Consider the following 27,919-nt stretch of genomic DNA (forward strand, 5'->3'; position numbering starts at 1 on the left):
TTATGCCGTGTAAGCCACCCGGAGTGTGACTTCCTTCTGACTTTAAGATTTTAATTTATCGTACACGAAATACTTCAGACCTGAATGAGCTATTCCCTGCACAGCACGGGCCGTGGGGTTTCGCGCAGAGAGGCCTGCAGCCAAGCAGCTCACGTCCAGCTAAAGCAAACCCCTGCCAAAGGCTTCCGCTGGTGAAACGGCAGAGCCGGCCTCACTCCCTCTGGATCCCGTCTCCCTCCCGCTTTCTGTACTCCGTAACAGCGCGGCTGCGCTCCAGCTGCCTCCACCCGTCTGCAGGCCCACGCTTGGGCCGGCTCCGACCCCCTCCATCTGGGGTCGGCGACGCACCCGCAGCGCAGTCGCTCCCACTGGCGTCTGACGCACAAACACTGACCCCGTCATGTTCCGTCTGAACATGAGGAAGAACTTCCCTCTGAGGGTGACGGAGCACTGGAACAGGCTGCCCAGGGAGGTTGTGGAGTCTCCTTCTCTGGAGATATTCAAGACCCGCCTGGACAAGGTCCTGTGCAGCCTGCTGTAGGTGACCCTCCTTCGGCAGGGGGGTTGGACTAGATGACCCACAGAGGTCCCTTCCAACCCCGACCATTCTGCGATTCTGTGACCCCTCGCCCCGCTCAGCCCCCGCTCCCCTCCAGCACCACGCTCCTCCCGGGGCTGCTGCCGAGGGCCAGCTGTGAGCCACGGCTCGCTCAGCCGCTCAGCTGGCTGCCGCGTTCGCCTGGCGAGGGCGGCTGAGCTCGCGGGGACCTCGCCACATTGGATGTCTCGCTGGCCATCTAGCTTGGGACAGGTCAGAAACATCTGTGGCTGCCAAATGGAATTACGGCGCGGGCTCGGTGTCTCTAAGTCTTCAAAAAGCTCTTAAAAAAAAAAATCTTTAAAGATCTTTCAAAAAAAGACTGAAGTCTTTTTAAATAAGGCTGTCTGAAGATGCTGTAACACGTATGTACACACATGCACTGAAGTGGAGCCCTCCTGATACGTGTTTTAGGTGTATTACAGAAATAATTATTACTGAGAAAAGGGGATGTCTGCTTCTTGGTGGTAGCTGGGAGGATGGAATATTAAACTCACTTAAGCTTCCTTTTTTCAACTTGCCTCTGAAAATGTGATATTTTTTTTAAAAAAAGCATTTATTTTTAAATAAATATTTGGATTTATAACTGGATGGAAAAACCTACAGACGGCAATTTTTAAGGGAGGTGAGAGAGAGCAAAATTTGAACTTTTTGATTGTTTTAGGGTTGTTAACGAAAACGTTCATCAAAAAGCGTTGTCATTTAAAATGGAATTTTGATTAAGACAACATTTTTGGAAGCTAAGCTGCTTTCATCAGCAAATTCGGAAGGAGAGATTTTTATTTTCTTTTTCCACGTTAAAATCTTTCTTACAGCACACAGGAGAGGCCTTAATGTGTTCTGGCATTCCGTTATTAAGAAGCAGCTCTACCTTTAGTAATGTAGAAAATACAATAAAAATTATTTTGCTACACTGCAATATAACATATTTGACACAAACGCAGAATATGCTGCAGTCCTGCAGCACACTAACGACATGGCATTTACAGACTGAAGCATAGAAAGTTCCATCTGAACATGAGGAAGAACTTCTTCCCTCTGAGGGCGACGGAGCACTGGAACAGGCTGCCCAGGGAGGTTGTGGAGTCTCCTTCTCTGGAGATATTCAAGACCCGCCTGGACAAGGTCCTCTACAGGCTGCTGTAGGTGACCCTGCTTCGGCAGGGGGGTTGGACTGGATGACCCACAGAGGTCCCTTCCAACCCTGAACATTCTGTGATTCTGTGATTTGAAGCAAGGAAAAACAATATTTAATTGGAAATTTTTAAAATATTTGTTTGGGTTTGGAATGCACTCCCGGTAGGAGTTCTGAATTTCAACCTGTTCCGACTCTCCCGTGGCTGTGTCTCGCCTCCAACGCGCTCCCCAGCTGCAGCCAGGATCAGCAGGCCCGGACCAGGCGCAGCCTGGCGTGGCGCGCAGCTTCGCCACGGAGCCGGTTCGCTGGGATGAGCGGCCTTGGTGCCGGTGGCCATGGCCCACCCTGCCGGCAGGCCGGGATACCCGCCAAGTCCCGAGACAGAAACGGGAACAGGAGAAAACGAACAAACTGCAAAGAAACACCGCGAATGTTCATGCTGAACTGCAGCTGTAACACCAGCAGATAACCTGACACCAAGGGAGCAAAGCGTACCTGGAAAAACATCGCTCTGTCTCTGGTAGAACTTTCTCCTACCTAAATCACCCTGGAAACCTGGCTCTTCTGTGGCTCTGGTGTTTCTCGGGTTTGGAATGTGCTGCGGAGGGTAAGGCAGGAAAGTAACTCTCAGGCACTTGTCTGGGAAATAAGAAGAAACAGATGCAGCAGTTTGTTACAGCTTTAGACTCACACAGCGGGTCGATAGGAGAAAATGATGGCTGGATCTCTTTATGGTTACAGCTGAGGAGGAGCCTTCTGGTGGGAGAAAGTCTCGGTGCGGCCGAGAGCAACTGTCCCTGCCTTTATGTCTCTTCGGGGCTTTTTTTAATGCGTCTAAAGCACCTCTTCCTTGGGAAGAGCGTGAGCAGCCAGCGTGGTCTCTCCAAACCCCGCTCACAGATCTCATGGTTGCACCCTGCAGAAAGCTGTGTTTGGAGCTGTCAGAAGGTGGTAACAGGGTTCCACCACTTCTCTTCCCGCTCCCTCCACTGGCTTTCCTGCACTGAGGCCGCACACAGTGTGTCTCAATGGGAACATTAAAAAAAACCAACATAATTTTGTGTCATTAATTACATTAGAGCGGAGAAGAACAGCGCAATGCTCACAATCTACTCATGCTTTAAGGTGGCTGGGAGGTCTTGGGCGGCCAGGACACCTACCGTGAGGCCCTGTGTCCATCACTGCCCCACACCGACAGGGCTGAGGGCCCCACAGTCTAGCTAAAAGTCCTTTCGGAGCAGACGCTTCTTGGGCGGGCAGACCTGGGGCACCTCCTGGGAGTTCGGGAGAGCTGACGACCAGGTCCAGCGTACGTCTGGCAGCTGCAGCAGGGAGCAGGGGAAGCAGGGCTGGTGGGCAGCTCCCCCCACTCCCGGGGGGCCTTCTCCCACACCATGCCCGGCGTTGGACACGGCGGTGTTTGCAGTGCGCGTTTAAGGATGTGTTCGAGAGCTGCTTGCTGGAGCCCCGGCAGCCAGCAGAGCAGAGCCACCACGTCTGCCCAGTGAACCTCTGAGAGGTGTTCAGCGCAGAAGGGTTTCGGCAATGCTCGCGCATGCTGGAAGCAGACGTGGGAACCTCGGGGCTGGAATGCGGGCCGGGACGCGAGGCTGGGGACGGGACGCGATGCAGGGCTGGGACACGAGGCTGGGCTGCTTGGAGCTGCCTCCACCACCGATCTCCAGCGAGCTGCAGCCTTCGCCTTTCTGGGCAGCAGGAGGCTGAAGGGTGGCCCGTGGTGTGGGTGAAGCCTGGGGTGCGGGTGAAGCCGGCAGCCACGGCCTTGTAAAGGCTGACAGAGCAGCTTTTGCCAGGGGAACTGGTGAGGGAAGGAGGGAAGCCCCCACAGCGCCGGGCAAAGGTCAGCGCCGAGGCACCGGTTTCGGGTTTAGCGTTTAGATTCCCCTGCCCTGAAGCAGCCCGCCAGCCCCCCTCGCCGCCCAGCCCTCCCCGCCGTGCCGGGGCCGGGCGGAGGCCGCAGGTGCCCCTCGCCCCTCCGCCCGCCCTGCCCGGGACCTTACACTTCTCGGCTGCGAAACCGGTAACGAATCGCTCGGACTCGGCTCCCCTGCCGCGGCAGCAGGCCCGCGGCCTCGCCCCCCGCAGAGCCCTCCGCCGGTCCCTCGGCGGCCGGTGCCGGGCGGGGCTGAGGCGATGCCGTGTTCCCCCCCCCCCCCCCCCCCGCCTCTCCCCGACAGCTCCGTGATTAATGACCCGCTCGCCCTCCCGCCCGGGAAGGGGCGGTCGCTGCCGCCCGGGCTGGCGGGGGGGGCCCGGCGGCCAGGTGCGACCCAGCCCCGCCGCGCCCCCCGCCCGCGCCGTCTTATAAACGGCGGCGGCCGGGACGGGACGGGCCGGGGACCGGCAGCGCCGGGCGGGCCCGCTCCGGGCGGGAACGGTGAGTTGGTTCCCCGGGCCGCGGGGCCCTTCCCCGGTCGCGGCGTTGGGTGGTCCCGGGGAGGCGGCGGGGAGCGGGGTTCGCCTGCCCGGCGATGCCCGTCGCGACCGCGGCCCCAGCCCGGGAGCCGGCCGACCTGCGCGTCCCCGCGGCGCGGATGCGCGACCCCGCGGCGGCGGCGTGTCGGGTGCCCCCGGGCCGGCCGAGGGGACCGCCGGCAGCGGAGGAGTTGATTCGGAGGGAAATCCCTCCCTTCCGCGGCTGAAACTCCGCCGGTTTCTGCTCCCCGTAGGCGCAGGGTCTCGCCCGCCGGCGGTGTCGCGCCGTCCCAAAAGAGGAGCCCTCTGCGCCCGAGGAGATGCGGGGTTTCGGTCGGTGCGTTCGGCGGTGCCGGGCGTCGCGCAGAGCCGTCCTGGGGCTGGGTTTGGTTGCACACCGGGGAGGTGGAACAGAAACGGCGCCTAAACCAGCCCCCGCCGCGCGTTTGGGCAGCTGAACGGGCGTCTGGGCCGGCCCAGCCTGGGTCCTGGTGGGATTCAGGCTTTCCCGGTAATCGGGGAAGCCCTCTTCGTTTCAGGGGGATCTCGGTGGGGTGGAAAGCGAGAAATCCCGCCAATACACCTGACATGAGAGGCTGTTCTGCCAGGTCTGCACGATTGCCTTGACTCTGCAGTAGCGATAATGATGATTTTTTTATTTTATTTTGTCATTAAAAAGCACCTAGATCAGACTGTGACTTAACACAGTGGGAAAATACCAAGGGAAAAAAAGCCCACAGGGTAGCTTTTTTATTTTAAGTTAAAGCAAATAGCCAATTTAAAGACTGTCTTTCAGCCCTCACTCAAGCTCGTGTAGACTTACTGTGAGTTTCATTTTAGATTGGTCATAAATATCACAGTTAAAAAGTAATGAGGGTTTTTTTCCCCCCATTTGGTTTACAGTTATAACACATGTAGAGTATTTCACAAATAATTTCAGTCTAAACGTAGTACTGTTTAAGAACATCACCTGATAAAAACCCTGTGAGCCAGATTAACAGCAAATTAATCTCAATAAAACACCCCAAATAACGTCTTCTAAATACTATCGAATTAGTGTTGCAAAACCCTTTTCTGCCGGAAATCTTTGACTTGGTTCGTTGTCTTTGGTTTATTTTTTGCCATTATCAGCCACGTTACGCAGGGACTTCAGCGCGTGGTTGCAGTGCTTCGCAGAACGCGGCCGCATTTGTGTAAATGCAGATCTTCAGTCATTCACGCGCATCAGCTTTATTTAAATTTCTAAAGCTACGTGGTATTTGAATGAAATTGGAAGTTGTGATCGCCCGTGCTTGCCCTCGTTGTCCGGCGGGGCCGTCGCAGCGACCGCCGCTGCCGACAGGCGACAGCCGGGACCCGCCCGCGGCGGCCGTCGGCGCGGCTGGACCCGGGGCGGCAGGAGCGGGCCCCGCCAGCTGAGCGGCCCGGCGCTGGGGGCCGTGCGGGCTGCCTTGCGCGTCTCCGGGGAACTGAGGGGATTCAAGGACTGTGGGTTTACTGCGGGCGGAGCTGACCGACCGTCCCCTCTGAAAGTTGGGGAAAGACCTTGCGGGCACGGTCTTCAGCTTCGCTCCAGAGGAGCGCTTTGCTGCTGCTTCCAAAGGGTTCTTTTGCCCCCCGATGGCCAAAATCCAGTTTACAAGATGCTTGTACAGCGTGGAAATTCCTGCGGAGCGTTAGGGTGGGAGGACAGAAGTTGGTTTTCCTGGTCCTTTAAAGTCGTGGACCAAGCTTCGTCCTTCAGAAACTCGGTGCTGTGCTCTGCGACTCCACTCACCGCTGCATCTGAAAATGGTGTTTTTCCGTGGTGGTGGAGCACCGGTCACTTAACAGACGATCAGTAACATGATGGCAGGTGAACAGAAAAGATACACGCACTCCCACATCCCAAATTATGCAAATAATGTGGTTTTTTTTTTAAAAGCGCTTAGGCTGATTTTCAGCTGGTTGTAAGTGGAAAGCGCTGTGCCAGGGCTGCTCAGCGTTGCCTCTTGGGTTTTGTCAGAAGAGCCCAGTGACCTTTGGGCTATGAGTGATTCAAAGAAATTGCTCTGAGCCATACCGTGTGTCCCCCCACCCCCCAGTTTAGATCTTTGTGAAGAGTTAAGCTTCTGTTTCTGTACCTGTGTGTGACGCCAGATTTATAAGCGGTGAGCGTAAAAGCGGCTCGCAGAGCGGCATCCCGGCTTTTCCTGGCGCGGCAGCGCTCCGTCTTTCTGATGATCTTTGTTTTTAGGCAGCGTTCGCTTCAGCACAGCACGGCGCTGGCTTTAGAGACGCTCTCGTCGGTCGCAGGACCCTCCCTGCCGGGGCAGTCGCCGATGGATTGTGGACACTTGGCCGAGAGCGGCGAGGAGATCTCACGCCTGGGCGCCGAGCCCGATTCCCTGCAGCCTTCTGCTGCCGGCAGCAATTCCAGCCTGCCGTCCGTGGCCGGGCAGCGGGCTGGGGCAGCTCCCGGCCGACCCGCCGCCGCTAACGCCGCCCGGGAGCGCAGCCGGGTTCAGACCCTGCGCCATGCCTTCCTCGAGCTGCAGAAGACTCTCCCCTCTGTGCCGCCCGACACCAAGCTCTCCAAGCTGGATGTTCTCCTCCTGGCCACCACCTACATCGCACACCTCACTCGCAGCCTTCAGGATGAGGAAGAGTCACCGGGAGAGGGCCTGGGCACTCTCCGAGGGGATGGGTACCTCCACCCTGTCAAGGTAGGAGAGCTGAGAAGCAGCTACCACCTTCTCTCAGTGAAGAAGCGAGTAGGTGTTAGAGATACGTAGGTGAAACTAAAGATTTCAAGCTTATTTACCTTGCCTTGCCTTGTGAGCAGGCTGCCCAGACTAACCACTGCACCTAGGTGTTAGGGGCCTGATGGAAACGTCCTGGAGCTTTGTCCCTCCTGTTCAGGGACTTTGCACAAAAATATCAAACATACCGTAGGTGCAAACCTAGTGGGGCTCGGTCCCTTGGAAGCGAAGGCGGAGCGCAGCACCGGAGGAGTGCCAGCACCTCCTCGGTCCCTGCGTGGAAGCCCTGGCAATGCCCCACCGAACCCGCCAGAGCCGGCTCTGGGGCTGTGGGTGGGTGAGGTGAGGCGTGACCCCAGCCACAGCTGGGCCTGCTCTGGCTTCCTGCCGAGGCGGCCAAGGTACAGAAGGTGGCATTAATCACTGGCCACGTCTTAATTCCGTCTGTGGAAGTGCTTTTCTGACGTGTTTAATTTCGTCTGGTTGGTATACACTGCTGTTGCTCTCCTTGTCAAAAAAAAAATCACGGTGAGGCAGAAGGACGAGAAGGGGGAACTGCTCCCAGAGGGGACCCGGGGCTGGAAACTGTTTTCAAATGCATTGCTCGGTGACTGGTGGGACTCAAATACCACAGGGTGTTTTCTTTGGCTCCAGTCTCAGGGAATGAGTTACAGCACTGGGGTGGGTTTTTTTTCTTTTTTTTTTGAGTCTGATTAATTCAGAATGATCTAATTAAGATTAATTTGTGAAATAATCTCCGATTGCTATAAAGTGACTAATTCACAGAGAGTTTCTTGTTCAGTGTTGGTTGCTGTAAAAAGCATGACATGAACATAGGCTTCTGAGGCCATTTAAATGATTAGCAGGCTCATTAAGAAAGCAAAACATTTATATCAATTAGAAGATGGCTATAAATTAAGTAAATAAAATAAGTTCAAAGTAGCTTCTGTTAGTTCCCTTGGTCAGAGTGAAAGGACACAGGTCTCTTACAATACTTTTTATCAGCTGCCAACTACCACTGGCAGAAAAACACTTCTAAATAATTATTACAGCAGTTAAATGATGCAGATGCACATTTCCCAGGCTACCGGAATACAGCAATACTGGATTCATTTAAGCAATTATTTTTTTATAATCTTACTTATGTGCCATTTACCTGTATTTAGTTTTCTGATTCTGTCAGTCTAACCAATCTTTCTAATATTCCTGGTAGTAAATTAATTTTTTTTAGTTGGCACTGGAATGAAAGCACCACAGACAAATCATAGCATGTGCTTCAGAAAACCCCAAAGTGCAGGATAAGAGACAACCGGTACAGCTAAGGATTTTCACTACGCTCATAGATCAAGCCCATTAAATACAAATAGTGAGGAAAGTAAAGTATCCAAGTACAGTTGTGTGTACACCGAACAAAAAAAAATCCCACAAAAAAACCCCCCACGGTTAATGACATTAAACTCAGATGTCTTATTGGTGACAAATTCCTACCACCACACTTGAAATAAAAATACTGAATGAGACCGTACGATCTTTCCAATATGCTGCTGCTTTATGTCTTTAAATAGAAGAGCTGAGATTTAACTGTGGTATTAAGCCTCTCCAGTTTTTAGAGCTCTCTCTTTTGTTAACCACAGGAAAGGTGCCAGCCTGTTCCCAAAAGTGTCTTTAAAAAATTGTGTTTTTCTGGAACAACTTGCTGGCTGTTTCAGGTATTTTTGCATCTGCTGTGTATGACAAGCTGTCTTTTTCAAACGCCCACCTCTCTGATAATGAACTCAGCACATCAAACGGGAGCTGAATGCTTCCTCCTGAGAGAGGGGCACCCAGCTGCAGTCACCCTTGCCGCAGGGCCATTTGCAGTGAGTAACTTGCTCGAGTTAAGAAACTCAGGCTATAAGAATAGGTATTTAGCACCAGTGGAACTGATTATTCCAATAATCAATGAATGGAGAGAGGAGTTGTCTCATCCAAAACCCTTGGAGCCGACAAAGAACAAGAAGCTGTCAGTGCTGAAGACCGCCAAGCAGGCGGTGTCAGGCTCCCTCTGACAGAGTCTTCAGCAGCGGTCGTTGGGGGCCCTGCTGGCAGGGATGGGTACGCACACGGGGCGGCAGCTTCTGGAGGCGTCGGTGTAGCCCCAGGGTGTCCCGGCACCGAGGAGTGCTTTGGTTTGTTTTGCCAGCAGAGCATCTGCCACACAAACTGTGGTGCGGTGACTCGTCAGCGTGGCCTGCTCCTGTCTGTCTGGTCCCGGCGGGGTCTGGGAGCTGCGCCTCCTGACCAGCTGCAAAGAAAATACCCAGGCTGGGGTCCCCTTATCCAGCTTCTAATGACATTTTCCAACAAATGACAAAATGGGAACTTCCTGGTGATGGCAACGGTTTCCTGTTTTCTCGTATTGTGATCCTGTCAACATTTAAAGCCTTGCTGAGAAGGGCATTCCAGCAGCAAAGGCCCCGTGCAGCTCAGCGCTGTGCTTGTCTCTTCTCTTGCAGAAGTGGCCGATGCGCTCCAGGCTGTACATCGGAGCTACGGGACAGTTTCTGACTCACTCGGCACAAGGAGACGGCGCAAACCAAGGAGAAACATCAACCACTTCACAAATCTAAACTCCCTTCTCACTATAGGGGGAAAAAAAATAAGTGTTATTTATTACACCTTAAATATATTTAAGTTAAAAAATAGCATCTACAGACAAACTATAATTCCTGAAATACTGCTTGTAGAAGGAATTGATTCTTAAATGTAATTAATACTTCATTAAGTTAATGTGATGCATGATTGGATTCTATCATAGAGCACATTGCTGGGGTCGGAACCGGGGGGTTAGGAGACAGCGACGGCCGTTGGCACGGGCAGGAGAGAGCGGCAGCCGCGCAGCAGAGCTGCTGGCAGAACAGGTAACCGCATCCCCTCCGGGGGAAGCGGGGAGACGGGGCGGTGCCGTACAGGCTGGGGTGAGAAGCACCAGGCAAGTCTGGAAGCAGCCGTCACCGTCCCGCGCGCGCTTTCCTTGCTGCGTGAAGCCACTGGCAGAAATCCGACTGACCACTGTCACCGGGCCCGTGCTTCGTCCTTCAGTGTGTGGTGTCGTTCCCCAAAACCTGGACGCGTGTTCACCTCAAGGAAAAAACGTGCCGAGGTGGGTCCCGCGTGCGCACCACGCTGCGCACCACAGAGACAACGGCCCCGCACGTTAAGCGTTGCCTGTGTCGATCCACACGATTGCGTTGCGTGCTGTGGGGGGGTTCAGAAGGTGTTTACATGTCACCCCAGCACAACCACTTGCCTGCTCAAGGTAACGAGGTTCCTTCATCTTGTCTTTTAGTGGGGTCACACGTTCATGCAAATCGGCCTTCCGAGCTGGCCTGTTCATAGCACGTCTCTCACTTAAACGTCTTCGGTATTCAGGCAGGAAAAGCTGAAACTAAATGCACAAATACCACGTAATGTATTTGTTCTCTAAAACACTCCACTTCCCATGTAGGTCGTTATTGCTGAGGTAAACATTTTATTAAATATTATTCAGTGGACATCATGTGTGTGTTGAGTTGCAAAATCTGTATCAGTTTCTCATTGTACATGACTGAGTTTCTAACAGTAATCTGCATTTATAGTAATGTTTTTCTGAAGATTTCTTCACAGTTTACATTTTAAAACGACATTTGGCAGAAAACAAAACTAGCAAGAGCAACCTTTATGAAAAAAATAATTTTATTGTTTTCATTCTTGAGTCCAACTTGTGATGTCTTTCAGAGGTGCTCAGCAAGTCATTGCAAATTGAGCGTCCAGTATCACAGAAAACCAGGCCTCCGGTAAAAGTATATAAAAACTAGCAGAGCCATTAGAAAGGGTTGCACAAACCACCTGGGATATGTGAGAGTTGTAAAGCACAGTCACATCTGGAACTCTCCTCCACCCCCTGCAGCATTCTGAGCTTTTAAGAAGGCTGTTCTTTTAAATAGTAAAAATACTTTAAATATATGCCTAATATATATATTGCTTATTTACAAGTGTAAGTGGTTTATTATGAGAATTACATAGCCAGAGCACCACCCAAACACCCAAACTACTGTATTTTGTGGAAAAAATAAAATATGTACAACAGAGCAGTTTTGCATAGGCAAGTATCTACTCTAACATAAATAAGAGCCTGACTTTTTAAAGAACTGTACTCCCCATAGCAGTAAAAAGTGGGTTAGCACAACCTCTTACTACTGGGATAGCTGTTGGTATTCAGAGATGTTAATGAGGAGCTGTGAAGGAGTTGCAAAGCTGAGGAGAGTTAGGCAAGGTGGAAGAGTGACAGAAGAGTGAGGGTTTCGAGGAGCAGTTTGCTGCACAAGAGGAGGACACATCACACTTCAGGCTGATGAAACACCAAACAGCAACGCAGAAGAGCGCAGAGAATTCAGCCTGGTTTTGTCTGTGACGGAGATCTGAATGAAAGGCATCAGGCTGGGGAAAAAGGACAAGCAAAATCTCAGCCAGAAGTCAGTGTCAAACCTCGAGCTGCCGCTGTGTAGCAGTGGTCTGGTAAAAAAAAAAAAGCATATGAAATGGCACAAGGAAAACGCAAGATGTGGTGATGTTTTGCACGTTACTTAGCACAGAGGCGCTGGTTACTTCACAGACTCTTAAGTAATACACCTGGAAGGGAAGAATTCAAGAAACAAAAAGGGAAAAAAAAAAGGAAAATAAAGACACCACCCCCCCCCCCCCCGTTTTTAAAGGCTTTAAATGCAATTGAGAGATTCTGGCTGCTTATTCATAAAGCAAGCAGGAAAAGTGGATAGAAACAAGGTTTAGAAACGTGGACAGTTATGAACGGGTGGCTTGGAGAAACCATTTCTACTCAGACTTTGGCTACAACGCGTGCGGAGCTTCCACAGCCGCCAGCAGGCACCAGAGCTACTTTGCACCCACGACGCTGCTGTCAGCTGTGGCCACGGACGGGACAACGCAACGGCCTCCGCAGCGTTCTGCAGGCGTGTCCAAGGCCGGCAAGAGTGCGCGGCATTACACTCGAGCAGCTTCTCACTGGAGAAGAGCTCCCCGCATCTGGGAGTTGGGATTTTTAAATTTTTGTTCGCTGAGGCAGATTATTCTGCGTCAGCTGCCAGTTTTCATGGCTCCTCTTCCAGCGCCAAGGCACCAGCGGAGGCATCCCGTCTCCTCTGCCCGGTGCCGCAGCTGCTGCCCTCCCGAAGCTCGCACCGGGACCTCCGAACTCGCTTCTCTCCTCCCCTCACCCCCGCAGCCGCTCTCCCTGCGCACCCCCTGCCAACCCACCCTTTCCCCCCACGGCCGTCAGGGCACCGCGCTCCTCCCGCTCCGGCGGCGCCAACACCGCTTGCTCGGCGAGAGGCGACGCGGCCCAGGGCTGACAGCACTCCGCGCCGCCCCGCAGGCGCCCCCGCCCGTGCGCATGCGCCCGCGGCCCAGCGGTCCCCACAGGCACCGCCCCGCCGCAAAGCGCCCCGCTGCCGCGCGCCTTCCCCGCCCCCGGCACACGGACTATTTAAGGAGCTCCCGCCGGCGGGCCCCTCTCCTTTCGCGCGCCCGGCGGCCCTGAGGAGCGGTGCGGGGCGAGGCGGGGCGGTGACGGGCGGTAACGAGCGGGGCCGGGGGGGTGTGGTGGGGTGGCCAAGCCGGCCGCTGGGTTGCTGCCCCGGCCTCCCCGGGCAGCGCCCCGGCCCGTCCGAACGGCAGAGCGGTTCCCGATAGCCTGTGCCCGGAGGAATCGGCAACGCGCCCTGCTGTTGAGCGGGAGAGCTCCGGTTCCGGCCGGTCAGAGCAGGGCCGAGGGGAGGGACCGGCGGCCCCGTCCTCTCAGAGCGGCGGCCGTCGCTTGGAGGCCGCGCGGTGGCCACGCTGCTGGGGCTGCGTCCCGGTTGGGGTGCTCGGTCTGGGCGCCGGCCTTGGTGGGCTCAGGCTGACGCCCGCTGGCCCCGCGGGCTTTCCAGGTATTAGGGCCGAGAGGGGCCTAATTCGCATCCGCCACTCCACGGGCGAGCTGCGGCGCTTACCTTGTCTCTTGGCTCATCAGGTCTTCAAAGGAGTGACAGCTGGGACGTCCAGAGACTTGGATCTGCCGATAAATCACTTCCATTGGCAAATGCCATGTCCTAATTCCAAAGATAAATTACCTCTTTTATCCTTGGGGGAATTTGGCAAGCGTCGTATGGTGACCCCGACTGTGCCCCTTTTGGGTTGTAGGCGCCGATCCAAAGCGGTGGGCTCTGGCGGGGACAGGGCTCCGGGGCTCTCGGCTGTCCCTGCGGCAATGCTCTCCGGCAATGCCAGGACCGTTGTGCGGCTGCTGGCCTTCCTTCAGCCCACGAGAGAACATGTCGGCGAGTTCCCCTGAGCGCAGCACGTGAACCGGGGTTACAGGCTGTGCCCTGTGGGGTTACTCCTCTCCCCAGCGGTGGCTGCTCATTAGGAGCAGCGTAATGGCCCTCCAATCAGTCGTTCTCCATCCTGGAGCTCAGTTTCAGTACAGTGGCTGTGCCTCTGCTTAACCTTGGTCCCAGCTGGTGCCATCTGTACTCGCGTCCAGCCAGCAGCGAGGTTGCCCCGTAGGTTGATGTTTCTTTGACAGGCTTACTTTCCCCAAGGGAATATCGATGCTTTCCGCTACTGGCTCAGCAGCGGAGTTCTCCGAATCAGACATTTTTTATCTCTTTTCATTGTTTTAGGCAGTGAGTGAAGTTAAGAGATGAGTTTGTTCCTGGCATCGGGAATCTTCGATCTGGACTCTGCCACGCTGTTGCCTTGCAAGCAGAAAGACATCACGTGAATTCTGGCGCTACGGAGGTAATTTTTTCTGACTGTTCTTAAAAATGTTGAGGAAAGCCTCCTGAAATCTAGATCTACATTTCTGATTCTGTTTTATGGCTTGTAAATTCTCTTACAGATGGAACAAGGAGGATATGTTTTGTTTGCATGTAGCGTTAAGAGGTTGAAATTCTAACAAAAGGTATTACGACAGCTACAAAACCTCTAGGACCTGCTCCCCAGAATGAAGCAGGTGCAACCCAAGAATCGTGAAAGAATTGGAGGGGAGAGGTTTGTAATAGTATCAGAGCATCTAGTTGGTAACTGGGGAGAGAAACAAGGCTTCTGCTTTGAAGAATTAACAGATGCTAGTTGGAAGTGAAGAACAGTGTGCTCCAGTCACCACCCCCACTGGCACTTGGCTGTGTCTGTCTGTTGGAATTCTGTTGTGTTCCAGAGGGAGAAGTGACCAGGACAGTGAGCTTTACTTTTAGAAAGACACTTGGCATCTGGGGCTTGGATGTGACAACCGGGAGGGGCCTGCAGTTTTGTGCCCGGAGAGCGCTTTTTTCCTCTCGTCCCTGGCTATACCGAACCGATTCTGTGCTTAACAGTTAAAACCAAGGTTCTGCTTTGACTTACACAAGTGCATCTCTTGAGACCAATTTAACAAATCCCCTTGTGTTTGATACCTGGAAAAAATTGCACGGTTCTGACCACAGGCAGGGAACTGCTTGCTGGCATAATGATGATGGCTCTTTGCCGTTTACCCAACTGAATTCTGTGATGAGTCGTGTTGTATCTGATGTGCCAGCTAATCAGCAGGATTCTTCCAGTTTGATTTGCTACCGTCATTTCTGATTTTATTTATTCTTTTTAAAGTGCTGTGACATGAGATGACCACCTCCACTGTCTTCGAGCCTTGTGTAGGCACATACAGCCCACAGTAGACTCCGTCCCTTTCTGGAAGCACGGGTGTTTAAGCGGGTGAGTTGTTGTTTTACTGCGATACTGCAGTACTCGGGCTCCAGTAAGCTGCGCTGCCAGCTGGTGAAGGCCTGTACTGGCCATGTACGCTGCTGCCGGGAGCTGTGCTGGCTCACACCAGCTGAAGGTGGGGCCTGTGAGGCAAGGACGCTTGGACTGCTGGCTGGCTTTGCTGTCCTTTACTGGTGATACTGCTACTAATCTATTTCTTTTTGCTTAACACACCTTGGGAGAAGCTGGGGAGTGGTAAGGATAAGAAGTTGTGCTCTTCTTGCAGAACTTTTTTTTCTAAGGTTACACTTTCCTCAATACAGCTTGTCAAAAATAGAGATTTATAAAGGAATTCTCTTGAAGTGTTCTAGAAGTAATCTTGCTGGCATAATGATGAAATCTTTGCCGTTTACCCATCTGACTGTTTATTGATGTGTATCTTTGAATCTGAAATGCCAGTCAAGTTAATCACTTGTATAAGATTGATTAAGCGACCAGAAAACTTTACTAATGTATTTTGAATTTTTTTTTTTTAGTTTGAAAATGGCAGACGGAAGTGTGGAGCTCTAATACACTGGGAAGTGCTTTCATGGCCCTTCCTGCTCCTCAGGAATACTGCTTGATTCCAAAGGAAGGCAGAGCAGTAGCTGTTTACTGAAAATGTGTGAATAATCTGGAACAGAGTTCAGGTGAGAGTGTCACTCCAGAAAGGGAAGTGGTCTTGTGGACACTTGTAGAACTTAGTATGAATATTTAAGTGTGCCAAATAAATTGAACAAAATTGAATCAATCAAGGGTTAAAACATGTAGGGAAAACTTCTGTGTTATCTTGGCTAAATGAGAGTGTTGACAATGTTAGTGGTGGCTGTTTTTCTGCTTATCTTCAGGACAATGTGTATATGAATAAAATCTTGGGTTTCTGTTTTCAGTGGCTGTAGTTTTTTAAGGCTGTGTGAGCAGTAGCGCCGTGATCCTGCTAGATGACGTCCTGGGTAGGAGTCACTCCAAGCCTGCAGTATTCAGCTTGCCCACTGTACTTAGCACTGGTGAGGCTGCACCTCGAGTACTGTGTTCAGTTTTTGGGCCCCTCACTACAAGAAGGACATGGAGGTGCTGGAGTGTGTCCAGAGAAGGGCAACGAGGCTGGAGAGGGGTCTAGAGAACAAGTCTTCTGAGCAGTGGCTGAGGGAGCTGGGGCTGTTTAGTCTGGAGGAGGCTGGGGGGGACCTTATTGCTCTCTACAACTACCTGAAAGGAGGTTGTAGTGGGGCAGGCGTTGGTCTCTTCTCCCAGGTAACTAGTGACAGGACGAGAGGCAATGGCCTCAAGTTGTGTCAGGGGAGGTTTAGATTAGATATTAGGAAAAATGTCTTTACTGAAAGAGTGGTCAGACATTGGAACAGACTGCCCAGGGAGGTGGTTGAGTCCCCATCCCTGGAGGTGTTTAAAAAACGTGTAGATGTGGCACTTCGGGACATGGTTTAGCAGGCGTGGTGGTGTTGGGTTGATGGTTGGACTCAGTGATCTTAGAGGTCTTTTCCAACCTTAATGATTTTATGATTTGACTGGAAGCCTGTACAGTTTTGCTGCTGCTGCTGCTTTTTTTAACATGTACTTCTTGGATATAAAACTCACTCACTATTATGTCTACTGCCATATTCTTACTAGGAAGATAAAATACAGGGAAGCCCACAGCTGGAGAAGCATACTGTATCTCAGACACATCATCTTCTACACCACCATTCTTTACACTTGCTTTTGCAGCAAGGTAGAGTTTAAATCATTGCGCTGCCTACCTACCAAGCTATCTAATAACATTTTTTTTACTTTCCTGTAAGGTTCTGCTATCCCCTGCAGTCTATATAAAGTAATGTGGAAATAGTTTTGGGGTTTCTTTTTCAGATTGCAGGAGCACACTAGAATCCTGGTCTAATACTGTGGTGCTGTGATGTAAAACAAAGACATGGAACATCAAGCAGTATGGTGATACTTTTCATAAAATTCTTAGAACATGAGTAATGAAGAAAGTTGACCTACACTAAAAAAAGAGTTTTAATGTACTTGAAGCTATTTAACCCTCATTGGTTGACACATCTGAAAAGAAGCAACAAGACAAATGCAGAGAGTTCATGTAGTTGGAATTAAACACTAGATTCTAAACTCCTGGTGTAATTGTTAGTTGTAGTCTTATTAAAAACCCTGCTTTATTCCTGGCAGTCAACGTGGAGGAACAGTGGTAGCCAGGAAGAGAAGATCAGGTTGTGGCTTTATTCTGAAGTCATGGCCTCCTGTCACTCCTGCCTTCAAACAAGAGTCACAAAACTTGTAACTAAATCTTGTCAACTATGCTTTATTCCTTAGCAAAACAGCACTGAACTGTCTTACACAAATACTAAAAACCTCATTAATTGTATATTTCTAACTACAGTTTCTCAAACATCTAAAGTAGAAGCTTCAGGCTTTACTTAAAGTGGAGTTTTCACTCTTCGTTAGTGTTAATGTGAATTCCTGGGCCATATGCACTGATAAACTTCAGCACCTGATGGTGACACTGCATTAGGTAACTGTCTCTCTGTTGCAGGGAGTTTTCATCACTGAGGTCAAATGGAAATACAGGATGTGGTGCTACGCATAATGCAGACTTACCTAAGCAAAGAAGAAATCAAGACTTATGCTAAAAGACTTGATAAACTCTTGCCAGGACTTTGAAGGAAAAAGAGCTGTGATGCAGATTACTTAGTAATGCAGTCTTATATGTTACCATTTTTAATTGTTGCATCATAATTGTTGTCTCACTGCCAACTTTGTGTGAACAAATGTGACTGGTGCTAGATAAAAACACAAAAAAACCTACCAGCTTGTCTTCTCTTTCCTCAGGGAAGGAAATCTGTCTTTAACATGGACCAAGGTCTGAGGAGTGATGCCTCACATAAGCCAGCCTAAAGGATGGAGGCTTGGTGCTGGCCTGTGGCCTAACTACATACAGCACTGAGACTCTTGGCAGAAAGTCAGCTGGAAGACTTTTCTTGTATTAGTCTTTAACAGTGGAAATTCTGGGCTGTTTGAAATGAACTGTTACTGCAACCAACTGATACAAACTTTTTTCAGACTGCCAAAATACAAAAACTACATACCCAAAACTAAAGACTGAGTTATGTTATTTACCATGTTTTAGGGTAAGAGACGATTCAAGTAGCAAGATGGCAATCAACGCATCTTCCTCAAGTGCTTCCTTTCTTAAACTTAGTTTAGTATGAGCCTTAGACAGGGAAATCCTAAAAGATGAATATAGGCATGTCAGAAATAAAAAGTCCTGCAGACATGAAGGCAGTAAGTATTGCCCTGTTTCAAGCACTTCTCTAAATTGAAGGTTAACACTGGAGTGGTTTCTTTCAGTACTTCAGTTGTGTAAACTTCCCACAAATGCTGTGCAGTTATACTTACCACTGACAAAGTGCATACTATGATGCTTTACTTTCTTGTACTATGAAAGCAGTGGCACTTGGTATATTGTCTACTGTTAATACTTGTTTTGCTTGCATAATGCAAAGCTGTGTTAATTTAAATCCCATTTTTGTTTTTCTAGCTAGCTTAGTAGTGATAATTGTTTCTCAAGTCACTGTTTTTTTTTGTCTGGCAAAGTTCTTCAAACTTTTTTTGCAACACCAGTATGTAAAAGAAATGGTAAATTAAGATTCTTTACGCTTGAACTTTTCAAAACTTAAAACTCTTGTCTAGATTTTTAACAAGCTCTTGAGCAAGTTAGCACAATTTCTTTTTGAAACAAAGATGTGTCTCCTTTAGTACGAAAAGTAGGACATACAGAATTTTTAGTGCAGATGCTGATAATGTTGATCCATGAATAGAATCTCTTCTCACTCTGCGACTTGCAAGATAGTAGCCCTGAATGAGGTTTTCTGCTTCTGAACTCAGCTCAACGTGAAGATTCTTAGCAAACAAAATAAACTGGAGAGAGGGTATACATTTTAAATATTTAACTGGAAAATAAAGAATTTAAATTTTTCACATCTTTTAACACATCAGTGGCACAATAATATAGCTTGGGCAGTGTATTCTACCAATACTTTTTATAAAGGCGGCTGTCACCGTTCAGCTACGCGTAAGGGTAGATCTCAGATACTAAACAGAATCATAAGTTAATTATACTAGAGATACTGACAGTTTATTTAGAAAGGAATATAAACTTTTACTACTGATTATAAACTATTCTTGTAAAAAGTAGGCACTGGAGATCTGTTCTCATATGAATATTAACCTAGTATGTTTTTTAGAAACAAGATCAAACTGAATTTATTACGCTGGCCCTTTTAAAGAACTGAAGCTAATTTTATCAGTGACCCTATTAGTGCTGCTGGGAATATGGTGGGGGGAAAGGGTAGGAAATGAGCATTAGCAGGTTTTAAAATCAGCAATCAGAATGTGCAGACAGAACTTTCTGCTTCCAGAAACAGTATGATATTGCCAAGTGTAACGCATTTCTACATTGTTGGGTAGTATCTGTTACCTCCTCATAATCCTGCATTCTGAACTGCTCCGAGACCTTGTACAGCATGGCTTCAGGATTAATGGCTTTTTTCAAGGTATGCTGCACAAGAAGGGAAGGCAGTCGACACGAAGGAAACTCATTGTATATCAAAAGCCCAAAACCATCTACAAGGTTAGGTGGAATCAAACTCACATCCTAAAGAGGAGACCCGGAGAAAGAAAACAATTACTTTATTCAGGCCTTTTGACTTGTAGAAACATCACTTTTTTTTCAACGTGAAATGTTCAATACTCAGATATACACTGAGTCCTGCAAGATTATCTAATGGACTAGCTATAATATATGCAGTAAAATTTTGTTTTGGTAGAAGTTGTCAAAAGCTATTCTGAATAAAACAAATGATACCTAGTTTTGGGAAAGCTAGCTCATTTTAGAAGATACGTGATTTAAAGTCCCTTAAGTTGTGACTTTTTTGGGAAATACTAACAAATCTGATTGATTGCTTGCATTATTTTGCAAGTTGAAACAATCACAAACACAAGTGACTGCTGTAGTACAGTTACTGTCAGAACAAGGCGTGTGCTTTACCATCTGTCCAATTAAAAAGTTTTCCTTTTGTATATGTTTCTTTGAGGAAGAATCCACATCTACAAAAGACCAAAAATTGGTCTGAACTGAAACAGTAACTTGTTGGTCCACCTCTTCTCCATACTTCTTCCCAGGAATGAATACTGTTGTCGTTCTGCTCTCTAGCACTAGGATGGGACAAAATATGTCAGTTATGTGATCCATCTAGTTTAACTATAAATTCTCATCCCCCACACACTGTCTGAAACCAGTCAGGGTTATGGATTTCACTGAATTGTCATGACAGTTCAGTGAAATACATAATCCTGACGTTTTTGCAAGAGTCCGGGATTTCCACGCCAGCAGTTGTGAGGACTGCACATGCGAGTGCCTAAATCCTAGGATTTACAATCTAGCCTTCTAAAGAAGCACGACGAATACGCTTACGTTGCTGTCTAGGAATTGTTTTGTCAATCAGCGGATCTCTGTAGCGTAGCCGTGTAGCAAATGTAAGCTTATACCACTTTGGCTTTTTTTGTCCTTGTTTCTTAGATGGACTTGATAAAAATAATAGCTAACATTTTTCCCAGCATTTGAGGAACAAACCTAGCCATGATTTGCATGTTTGTTTTGTTCTGTCCTCCTATGAGATTACCGGACTGTAGAAGTTCGAGTTTATCCTTTTTATATGAAGATAAGTCTCCTATGTAACAGATACCACCCTTGGCCAGCACAGCACTGCAAGCGTGGATACTTGCACTCCCCGTTCCGTGTTTATCTTTGGACACAGAAGGAAAAATTTCACTAGAAGGTGGGTGTCGTATGCTGCGAGGCAGAAGGCATATGCTGTAATTCAGAAGCCTAAAGAATTAAATAATTCTGTCAGTCATAAATGGTTATTGTTCAGTTTTTCAAAACTTAAATAACACTATACTTACTACTTTATTAATGGTAAGGACTCACTTAGAAACAACAACAAAAAAGCCCTTAAGATAAAACCAGTGTCAAAACTAAATATTTAAAGTAACTTTGAATGCAAAGGTAGAAGTCCAAGCTTTCTCGCCAACAGTGCCCAACAGGACTGTATTTCTTACGGCCTTAACAGCGGAGGGAAATCACAGCTGAAATAGTAGTGATTCCTACGAAGTCAGAGAAGTCTCATAGCTTAACCCCACACTGTTAACTCCTACTCCTATTCTAGAGAAACTTTTCCATTGCTTTAAAAGGGTAGAGGATGAGTTATCCTGGCCACCTGGGAAAAGTGGAAAGGCTGGGAAACTTGCAAGCCCTGCCTGCCTGGGTTACCCCCCTGCCCCGCCTCCCCGGTTCTTTCTGAGGAAGCAGGCATACAGTTTCTTTCTCCTGCCCTGTACTGTGTGCCTTGGCACAAAGAGGGTGCAAACTGTCTGTCTGGTTCCACAACCAAAGGCTTCTAATGATTTTAAGATGTCACAGCACGATTTACCCTAGTATTAATAACTGGGAGAAAATAATTAAAATTAGTAAGTATTAATAAATAGGCTCTCGTACCAATATAAATATGATGTAGGAAATGCCTATTTTTGACAGGCTGCTGACAATAAAATACTACGTGCACATGCAAGGCAGGACAAATGACAGTACTGACCAAGGTCTGCAGTGTGCAACAGTTTTAGCATTAACCAGATGTTTTGACTCTCAAAACACTCTGAGTTCCTATGATTTCTCTTACAAAATCTTACTCTTAACCTGGGGGAAAAAAATCCTGCAGCCCACTTTTTTCAAATTTGAATTTCTACAGCCCACATTTTTAAAAATTTGAACTAATTTCTACAGCTAAATTTTGAAATTATTAAAGTTTTTCTCCCACAACAAAAATAGTAATGAATTTGTTGAACTCAAAATTCATGCCACTTTCAAAACTCTCTTTCAAAACTAAAAATGAAGCCCTGTTTTGAGCTGTGGAAGGAGAAAGTTGTTTTTTTAAAAAAATTAATGTACATTTAAAGCTGACCATATTGTACTTTTCCACAGTGCATGTGAAATGGTGTTAAGAATTTATAGTTGTGTGAAGGGATAAATACATAAAATATATAAACACAGAAAAATATCTTGTTAAAGGCAACAACAGCCAGGTTTATGACCTACGTGTGAAGATGGACATGACTTCTGATACCTTATTGGTATAGTTTTTATGAAAAAGACTGATAAAAATTTAAACATGTATTTACACACTGCTTATTAACTGAAAATGCTGATAGTTGGGAAGGGGTGATGAAAAGGCTTAAAGTGACACAAGTTTTGAAAAGCAGAGCCCTTTGTTTTTATCATTACCAACTTCTGTGACAGTCTTCAGTTTTGATTTTAGATGAATGTTTTGTCTGAGCAGTGCTAAACTGTGCTAGTGTTAAAATCTTACTGAGATCATGACCAGAGTCTTAAGGGGTTTCATTATTAGTGCAGATCTGATCTCGATTTATCACTTGAGATAAATACAAATGTCCCAGGGTATTTTCACTAAGTCGGAGCCCTGTATATTCTTTTAAAATATAGTCTCTTCAGCCATTCCACTAAGACCAATCCTATTATCTTTAAAAATACTCACGTTCTCAAATCTAATTTACGTGAAAAATAAGCAATCTCTTTACCTATCAATTATTAGCGTGTCGCTTGTCACAATCAGCAGATCCAGATAATCTGCATTTTCTTTTTCACATGTCTGTACTAGACTCAGCAATATTGCAAGTTTAAGAGTATTGTAAGTGCCTGGTGGGACAACTTGAGAAGCAAAGATATTGGCAAGGATGGCTGTAAACCTCCAGCGTGAACTTGAAGTCAGTGATAACAGATACTTAAACTTGTCACTGACAAAAGAAGGACCTGGTTAAAACAAAGTACAGATTAACAAACACTTCATAAGAGAGCTATGCAAATATATTAGAACAAATCACCATTCTGCTCTTGATACAAATCAAAAATTCTAGAAGATTTTTCCACCTTTTTTAGTCAACTTTTAATGGAACTTTCTTACCACTCGGCTTACAGAGCTGTACGCTATTGACTTCTATACATGCTGTAGCTTGTAGGCCATTTTGTACATAAGCTGGAATTCCTATTATCTTGTAGTGGTTTCCTATTTTCATTTTATTGGCCAGTTCATCTAGAAATTGAAAAGAAAAAAACCCAAACGTGGGGGAGGGGGGAACCTGAAAATGTGTTAGGGCATAAAAACAGTTTTAAAGACATGGTCAGAAAATTTCTTCACATTCTGAACGATTTGATTTTATGATTTAACTGCAGAAAACAATAGTTGGATGCCAGGTTCACCATAACGGACTAGAATAAAATGAAACATACAGTTCTAATTGATTAGTGCAAAAGGTAAGGAAGGCACACTGGGTGAGGAAAAGTAGATTCCTATAAAGAAAATGGATGATGCATTTAGTTCTGCATTGAAAAGAAAATAGACAATTGTTTGCAAGTAGTGGTAGTAGGAACGCAGTTCCTACTCTGAAATTTGTGGTGACACCATTAAGAGTTACTGCCCTATAAAATGTCAGAGAAAAAAACACAATAAAAAGAACATCAAAACTGAACAGATTTCAAAAAGACACACAAAAATAGCTTTGGGAATCTTTATTTTTTTAAATCAGATTTATTTTTTTGAAATTATAGTTAGGTCCAATGCAATACAAATCTCAGCTGTGAGACCCTGTCTAACCTCACTGATCACTGAAGCCAGTGGAAACTTAATGCATACATAACTCAGTATCTCAGCCATAGATTCTGCTTGATTGTTTTACTATTTTTACAAATTTTAAATTACTATTTTTTTGGTTTAGTTTTCAAGAAATGAACCGTGTAATTCCACAGACTTTTGAAGTGGCGAGGTTTGGGGTTTTTTTAATGAGAATTAATGGAAGTATGTTGGTGAGTTGTGATTTGAGTTGGATATTCACATTAGAGATCGTTTAATGTTTACAGTGGAAGGTAGTGGTAGTAGAAGCAAAAAATCCTGATGGAATGCAGAAAACGGCTAGATTGAGGAAGGATGTTAAAAAGGCCTGAGGTTGGCACAAAAAAGTATGAACAACAGGAAGCAGAAAGAAGAAAAAAACCAAGCTACAATTAGAATGCAATACTGCAGAGTGGCCAGGGGATTGTACTTCAATGAAGGCATAAAAGTGAACACAGCAGTTTTGCCATGCGCACCCTGCAATCACCTTTGTATACTGCTTAGTCACCTAGCTAATTTTATTTATTTTCCCCCCATAATTTTATTAAAGTACTGCAATATAAATGATGATGACTTTCACCATTTTATCCAGAGAAATGGACCTATAAGGAAAATGCAAGGGACTATTACAGTTCAGTTCTAAAACATTTTTGACAAAACTCCAAAATTCAGCTTACCTCTCAAGAAAACTGTGAACGTCTGAATCCTAAAATATGATTTATCATTGGAATACCCTTTCAAAGCATTAAGAACTTTTGCATCGATCATTTCAACTATTTGTTTATCTTTCAAAATAAAGGCAAAGAAAAGGTTAGTGCTCTTGAAAATAGTACAGCTTTTTTTAAAAAATTATTGGTATGTTTGGGGGCTTTTTTGACTTAACCATTTTGTTTACTTATTGTGTAACACAAGTAGGAAAGTAACAGATCTAAAAATAAAACTACATAGATCCTACCACCAAGTACTCTAAATTTTACGTCTTCCTGCAGTGGCGAAGAACACAAACCACACACAAAATCATTCCTCACTGTGGCAGATTCTGTGGCTCCAGGCAGATGCACTCTTATGTACCTAAACCCTAAAAAAAAAAATAATTAAAAAAATGTACCAGGCATTTAAAATGAGGACATGGCTTTCTTTTAAATTTCACATTAAGAACAGAAGTGATTAAAATACTGGACAGTGAAATTCCGAATTCAGCATGTGTTTCTTCAGATGCGCACACGTTCACATACTGCGCTGGCACTGAAGTGGTCCGCAGCACTTACGACGGGCTGACCAGGGGATGGCAGAATTCCCTACTGCATATTCCCGGGGAGCAGAGCGTGGCCTGCCCGTCTGAGCGAGTGGCTGCTTCTGCCTCACGTGGAAGTGACAAGGGCTGCGAGATGTTCGTTATTACACCCCCATAAAGACATCGTTATGATTTATTCTGCTCTCTCCTAACTTTGGGATTTCGCTTCTCTTCTGTAACTTTATGGTCTCTGTTACAGGAAGCAGCAAACAAAACGGCCTTAAAAGCACCCGAGGCCTAATACTGCAACAACACAAGCACTTCAGGAATTTTCCTCAAAGAAGTAGTTCCACAGAAGTCATTAAAGCGAGCTTGTTCTATGTTAGAAGCTCTTGCCAGTCCGTTAAGCATACTGTTCTGCAGTATTTTTATACGAACAGACACACAGCTTACAAGGGGAAAAGAAAAATACTAGTTTAGCTTTTTTCCTTTCAGATAATTTATTAAATTATACTGGCAATGTATCTTTTATCATATAAACCATCTTCAGCATTAGGAAAATGGATTGCTGGCATAGCTATGCTTCTAAAACATTTCATAATACTGAGCAACCACTGGCAAGGTCCACTGCTTTCAATTAATAAAAATCATGCAGTGCTCACTACAAAAATGTCTGCATAATACGACTGCATAGGAAAATGCCTTTTTCATGCTAGGTTTTTAATCTCTGTTACCGAAATTATTAAAAAGCTTATGAAATAGTACAGAGTGCCTTTTGTTTTGGATTTTTGGTTTGTGGTTTTGGGTTTTTTTTATTACCTTCAGAAAATGGACAGGTTTCCTCAGAGCAAAGAAATCTTGCTCCTTGTGTATATTTTGTTAGAGTTCCCATTGCAATCGCTATTCCTTCAGACATATAAAATCTTCGAGATGTGTAATTAAAGGGAAACGCAGAAAGACTCAGAACGTAACTTGGTAAAGGTGGCAAATGTGTTGGTTTCAGCAGTATACTAATCTAACAAGAGACACAATTACATTAATACCATAAAAACGTTTTTTATTTAAAACTGCTTTACTTACACACAATGTGATACGTAGGTATTAGAAAAAAATTCAGAAACGCATGAAGTGTAAGAGTAATGAATTAGGTTTCATATTAATTATACCAAAATTCCTGCAATACAGTTGGGTGAGACTTCCAGCTATTTTTAATTACAAATAATACTACAATCAAAGGAAAAAAGAAAACTGAAAGTTAATACAAAAATAATACTTGTTAATACTTCACCATACTGAAAAGATTTAAGATCTAAATGGAGGAAAACAATGCAGACTCACCTGGGTCTCTGTCTGCAGTTGTTCAATTAATGATAATGTCTTAATAGCTATGAAGCATACCTGTGATTGAAATATAACTTCATTTTAGAAAGGAAAATCTAAATAAAATTTAGAAGATGTACTTTTGTCTGCTCTTGTATATAAATATATACTTACTGACTGAAAAATCTGTGCAGCTTGTATGGGATTATGAAGAATGTAGTTTCCAAGAGTTGCATCTAATTCAGCAATATCGGAAGGATTTATTGAAATAATGAAACGGTAAACAGCATAACTTTGTTTTGAGTCTGCAGGAGCAAAAACTACCTTAAATAACAGAGATTTTTGTAAAATTTTTTTTTGGTAGTGTTATGTTTGTAACATTAACAGACTATCTATCAAGTGAGTAATACCATTATATTTTTTGCAATCGTTCACGAATTTCTGAAGGCCACCACTTCTGTCCAGGTAAACAAGGGCAATTTCCCTCATTTTCTGTATTTCACGATGCATCTTCCACGAAAGATCTCTGCACTCTTTAGCAAAATGTTGGAACAAACTGTGAAGAAATGATGTTAGAACTGGCCATGCTGCGATAATAATAAACATATATATTAACAAAGCCATACAAAATTAAAATAGTCTCTTTTTGAAACTATGCAGTTCTTTAAAATAATCAATGGAAGGCTCTTTCCAATGGCTGAAGCATACTACATTCCTGAAGTACATTCCTGAAGAACGCTCTAGGTGTTTTCTTTTCTCAGTGAATTATTTCACTGCCCCATTCCCTAACCCATGAAATTAAAGCTGGCATTTAATTTAACCTCCCCTATATATTTTTATAGGTATAATCAGCCCATCAAAAGTCAGACTTATATATCTCCCTTACCTGAGAAGTCTGTCATAGCTTTTAAAAGTGTGAAACTGGGCAACATCTTTTCCCTTTTTCAAGTCTGACTTTCTTACTCTGCTGTTACCTCCTGTAGCACCCACTTCAGGTGCTGACCTTGCAAACGCTTATTTCCATCCATGTGCACAGAAGATCAATTCTGATCCCCACAGACAAAACTTTCGCAACTGCAGTCTTGGTTTGTAGGCTGACCGAGCTCTTCAGTGCTATTTCCATTGTGTATTAGCCACAACTCTTTTTTTTTTTTTTTTTTTTTTTGTAAGTAGAATCTCATACTATGAAGCACTACTTTGCTGAATTTAGAGGAAGAATTACTAAAGCCAAAATACGGTATTTTGTACGTACGTATTTGTTTTACTGTCTTACAGATTTTCTTCTACAACATGTTCTTTGTCCTCTCTGTAGATGACCAATATGAAACGCCACTTAAATCTTCAAAACCAGATTTAGCTGCCTGGTAAAGGACAAGATGCAGAATTACCGGGCTGATGAGGAAGAAAAGCTCACAGCGTATGAAAGATCCCATGTCGGAGCTCACAGAACTGGCTTTGGGAGGACGAACAGCTCAGCCCCTGCGAGAGAAGGCACTGGGTACCAGTGCAACACCAGTGTGGCCACAGTGTAAACCCTGAGGGCTGGTAGGGATGTTTAGTGCCTGAAGTATCACGTTTTAAGCAGAAGTTGAACATTAATTTATAGTACGGATTTTTTTTTTTCCAGTTTCTTTAGGATTACCCTCACGCAATTACTGCTCCATCCCTTAAAATCTTCAGTAAAAAGGGATTAAAGAAACACGCAGGCACAGACCCACCGTATCTCCCCAGACCCTGCGTCCCCTGGGTTAGACGGAAAGGGCACCAAGCACGGCCAGGAAGGACCAGGCTATGGCGCGGGTCGCTGTGCGCGAAACACTGTCACCGCCTCAGCTTCCGAAAATAACGCCCGACCAGTGCCGCTACGGGGGCGGCTGCGTTCCTCAGTGCCCCCCACAGCCAGCG

The 27,919-nt window shown here is 46.3% G+C and overlaps 2 protein-coding genes, 2 long non-coding RNA genes and 1 other non-coding gene across 6 annotated transcripts; 3 read left to right on the forward strand and 2 right to left on the reverse strand.

Annotated features, from left to right (window-relative positions):
• The first annotated feature begins 6,460 nt into the window (after positions 1-6,460).
• On the forward strand, positions 6,461-9,522 carry TCF24 (transcription factor 24). Its single transcript, XM_009940525.2, has 2 exons — positions 6,461-6,877; positions 9,409-9,522. The coding sequence occupies exons 1-2, from the start codon at positions 6,494-6,496 to the stop codon at positions 9,520-9,522; spliced, it is 498 nt and encodes a 165-aa protein (XP_009938827.2). The 5' UTR covers positions 6,461-6,493.
• LOC142360736 (uncharacterized) lies at positions 7,829-12,317 on the reverse strand. Its single transcript, XR_012763320.1, has 4 exons — positions 12,206-12,317; positions 11,122-11,371; positions 10,203-10,340; positions 7,829-9,534 (listed from the first exon to the last, which is right to left on the reverse strand). It is a non-coding gene; the product is annotated as an uncharacterized LOC142360736 (long non-coding RNA).
• A 142-nt stretch (positions 12,318-12,459) lies between these two features.
• LOC142360842 (uncharacterized) lies at positions 12,460-18,034 on the forward strand. 2 transcript variants are annotated; one of them, XR_012763429.1, is made up of 5 exons: positions 12,460-12,524; positions 13,615-13,732; positions 14,576-14,680; positions 15,208-15,360; positions 17,253-18,034. It is a non-coding gene; the product is annotated as an uncharacterized LOC142360842 (long non-coding RNA). The 2 variants fall into 2 exon arrangements; XR_012763428.1 differs by having other exon boundaries at positions 15,208-18,034.
• LOC142360946 (small nucleolar RNA SNORD87) lies at positions 15,053-15,131 on the forward strand. Its single transcript, XR_012763550.1, has one exon. It is a non-coding gene; the product is annotated as a small nucleolar RNA SNORD87 (small nucleolar RNA).
• On the reverse strand, positions 17,151-26,524 carry MCMDC2 (minichromosome maintenance domain containing 2). Its single transcript, XM_009940495.2, has 14 exons — positions 26,425-26,524; positions 26,189-26,319; positions 26,033-26,092; positions 25,514-25,709; positions 24,416-24,538; positions 24,138-24,245; positions 22,756-22,884; positions 22,373-22,604; positions 20,401-20,606; positions 19,767-19,933; positions 19,197-19,373; positions 18,495-18,637; positions 17,837-17,946; positions 17,151-17,317 (listed from the first exon to the last, which is right to left on the reverse strand). Exons 1-14 carry the CDS (start codon positions 26,522-26,524, stop codon positions 17,151-17,153), a joined length of 2,049 nt encoding a protein of 682 aa, XP_009938797.2.
• Between the last annotated feature and the right edge of the window lie 1,395 nt (positions 26,525-27,919).

The sequence above is a fragment of the Opisthocomus hoazin genome, chromosome 3 (genome assembly GCF_030867145.1).
Source record: "Opisthocomus hoazin isolate bOpiHoa1 chromosome 3, bOpiHoa1.hap1, whole genome shotgun sequence".
NCBI classification, from domain to species: domain Eukaryota; kingdom Metazoa; phylum Chordata; class Aves; order Opisthocomiformes; family Opisthocomidae; genus Opisthocomus; species Opisthocomus hoazin.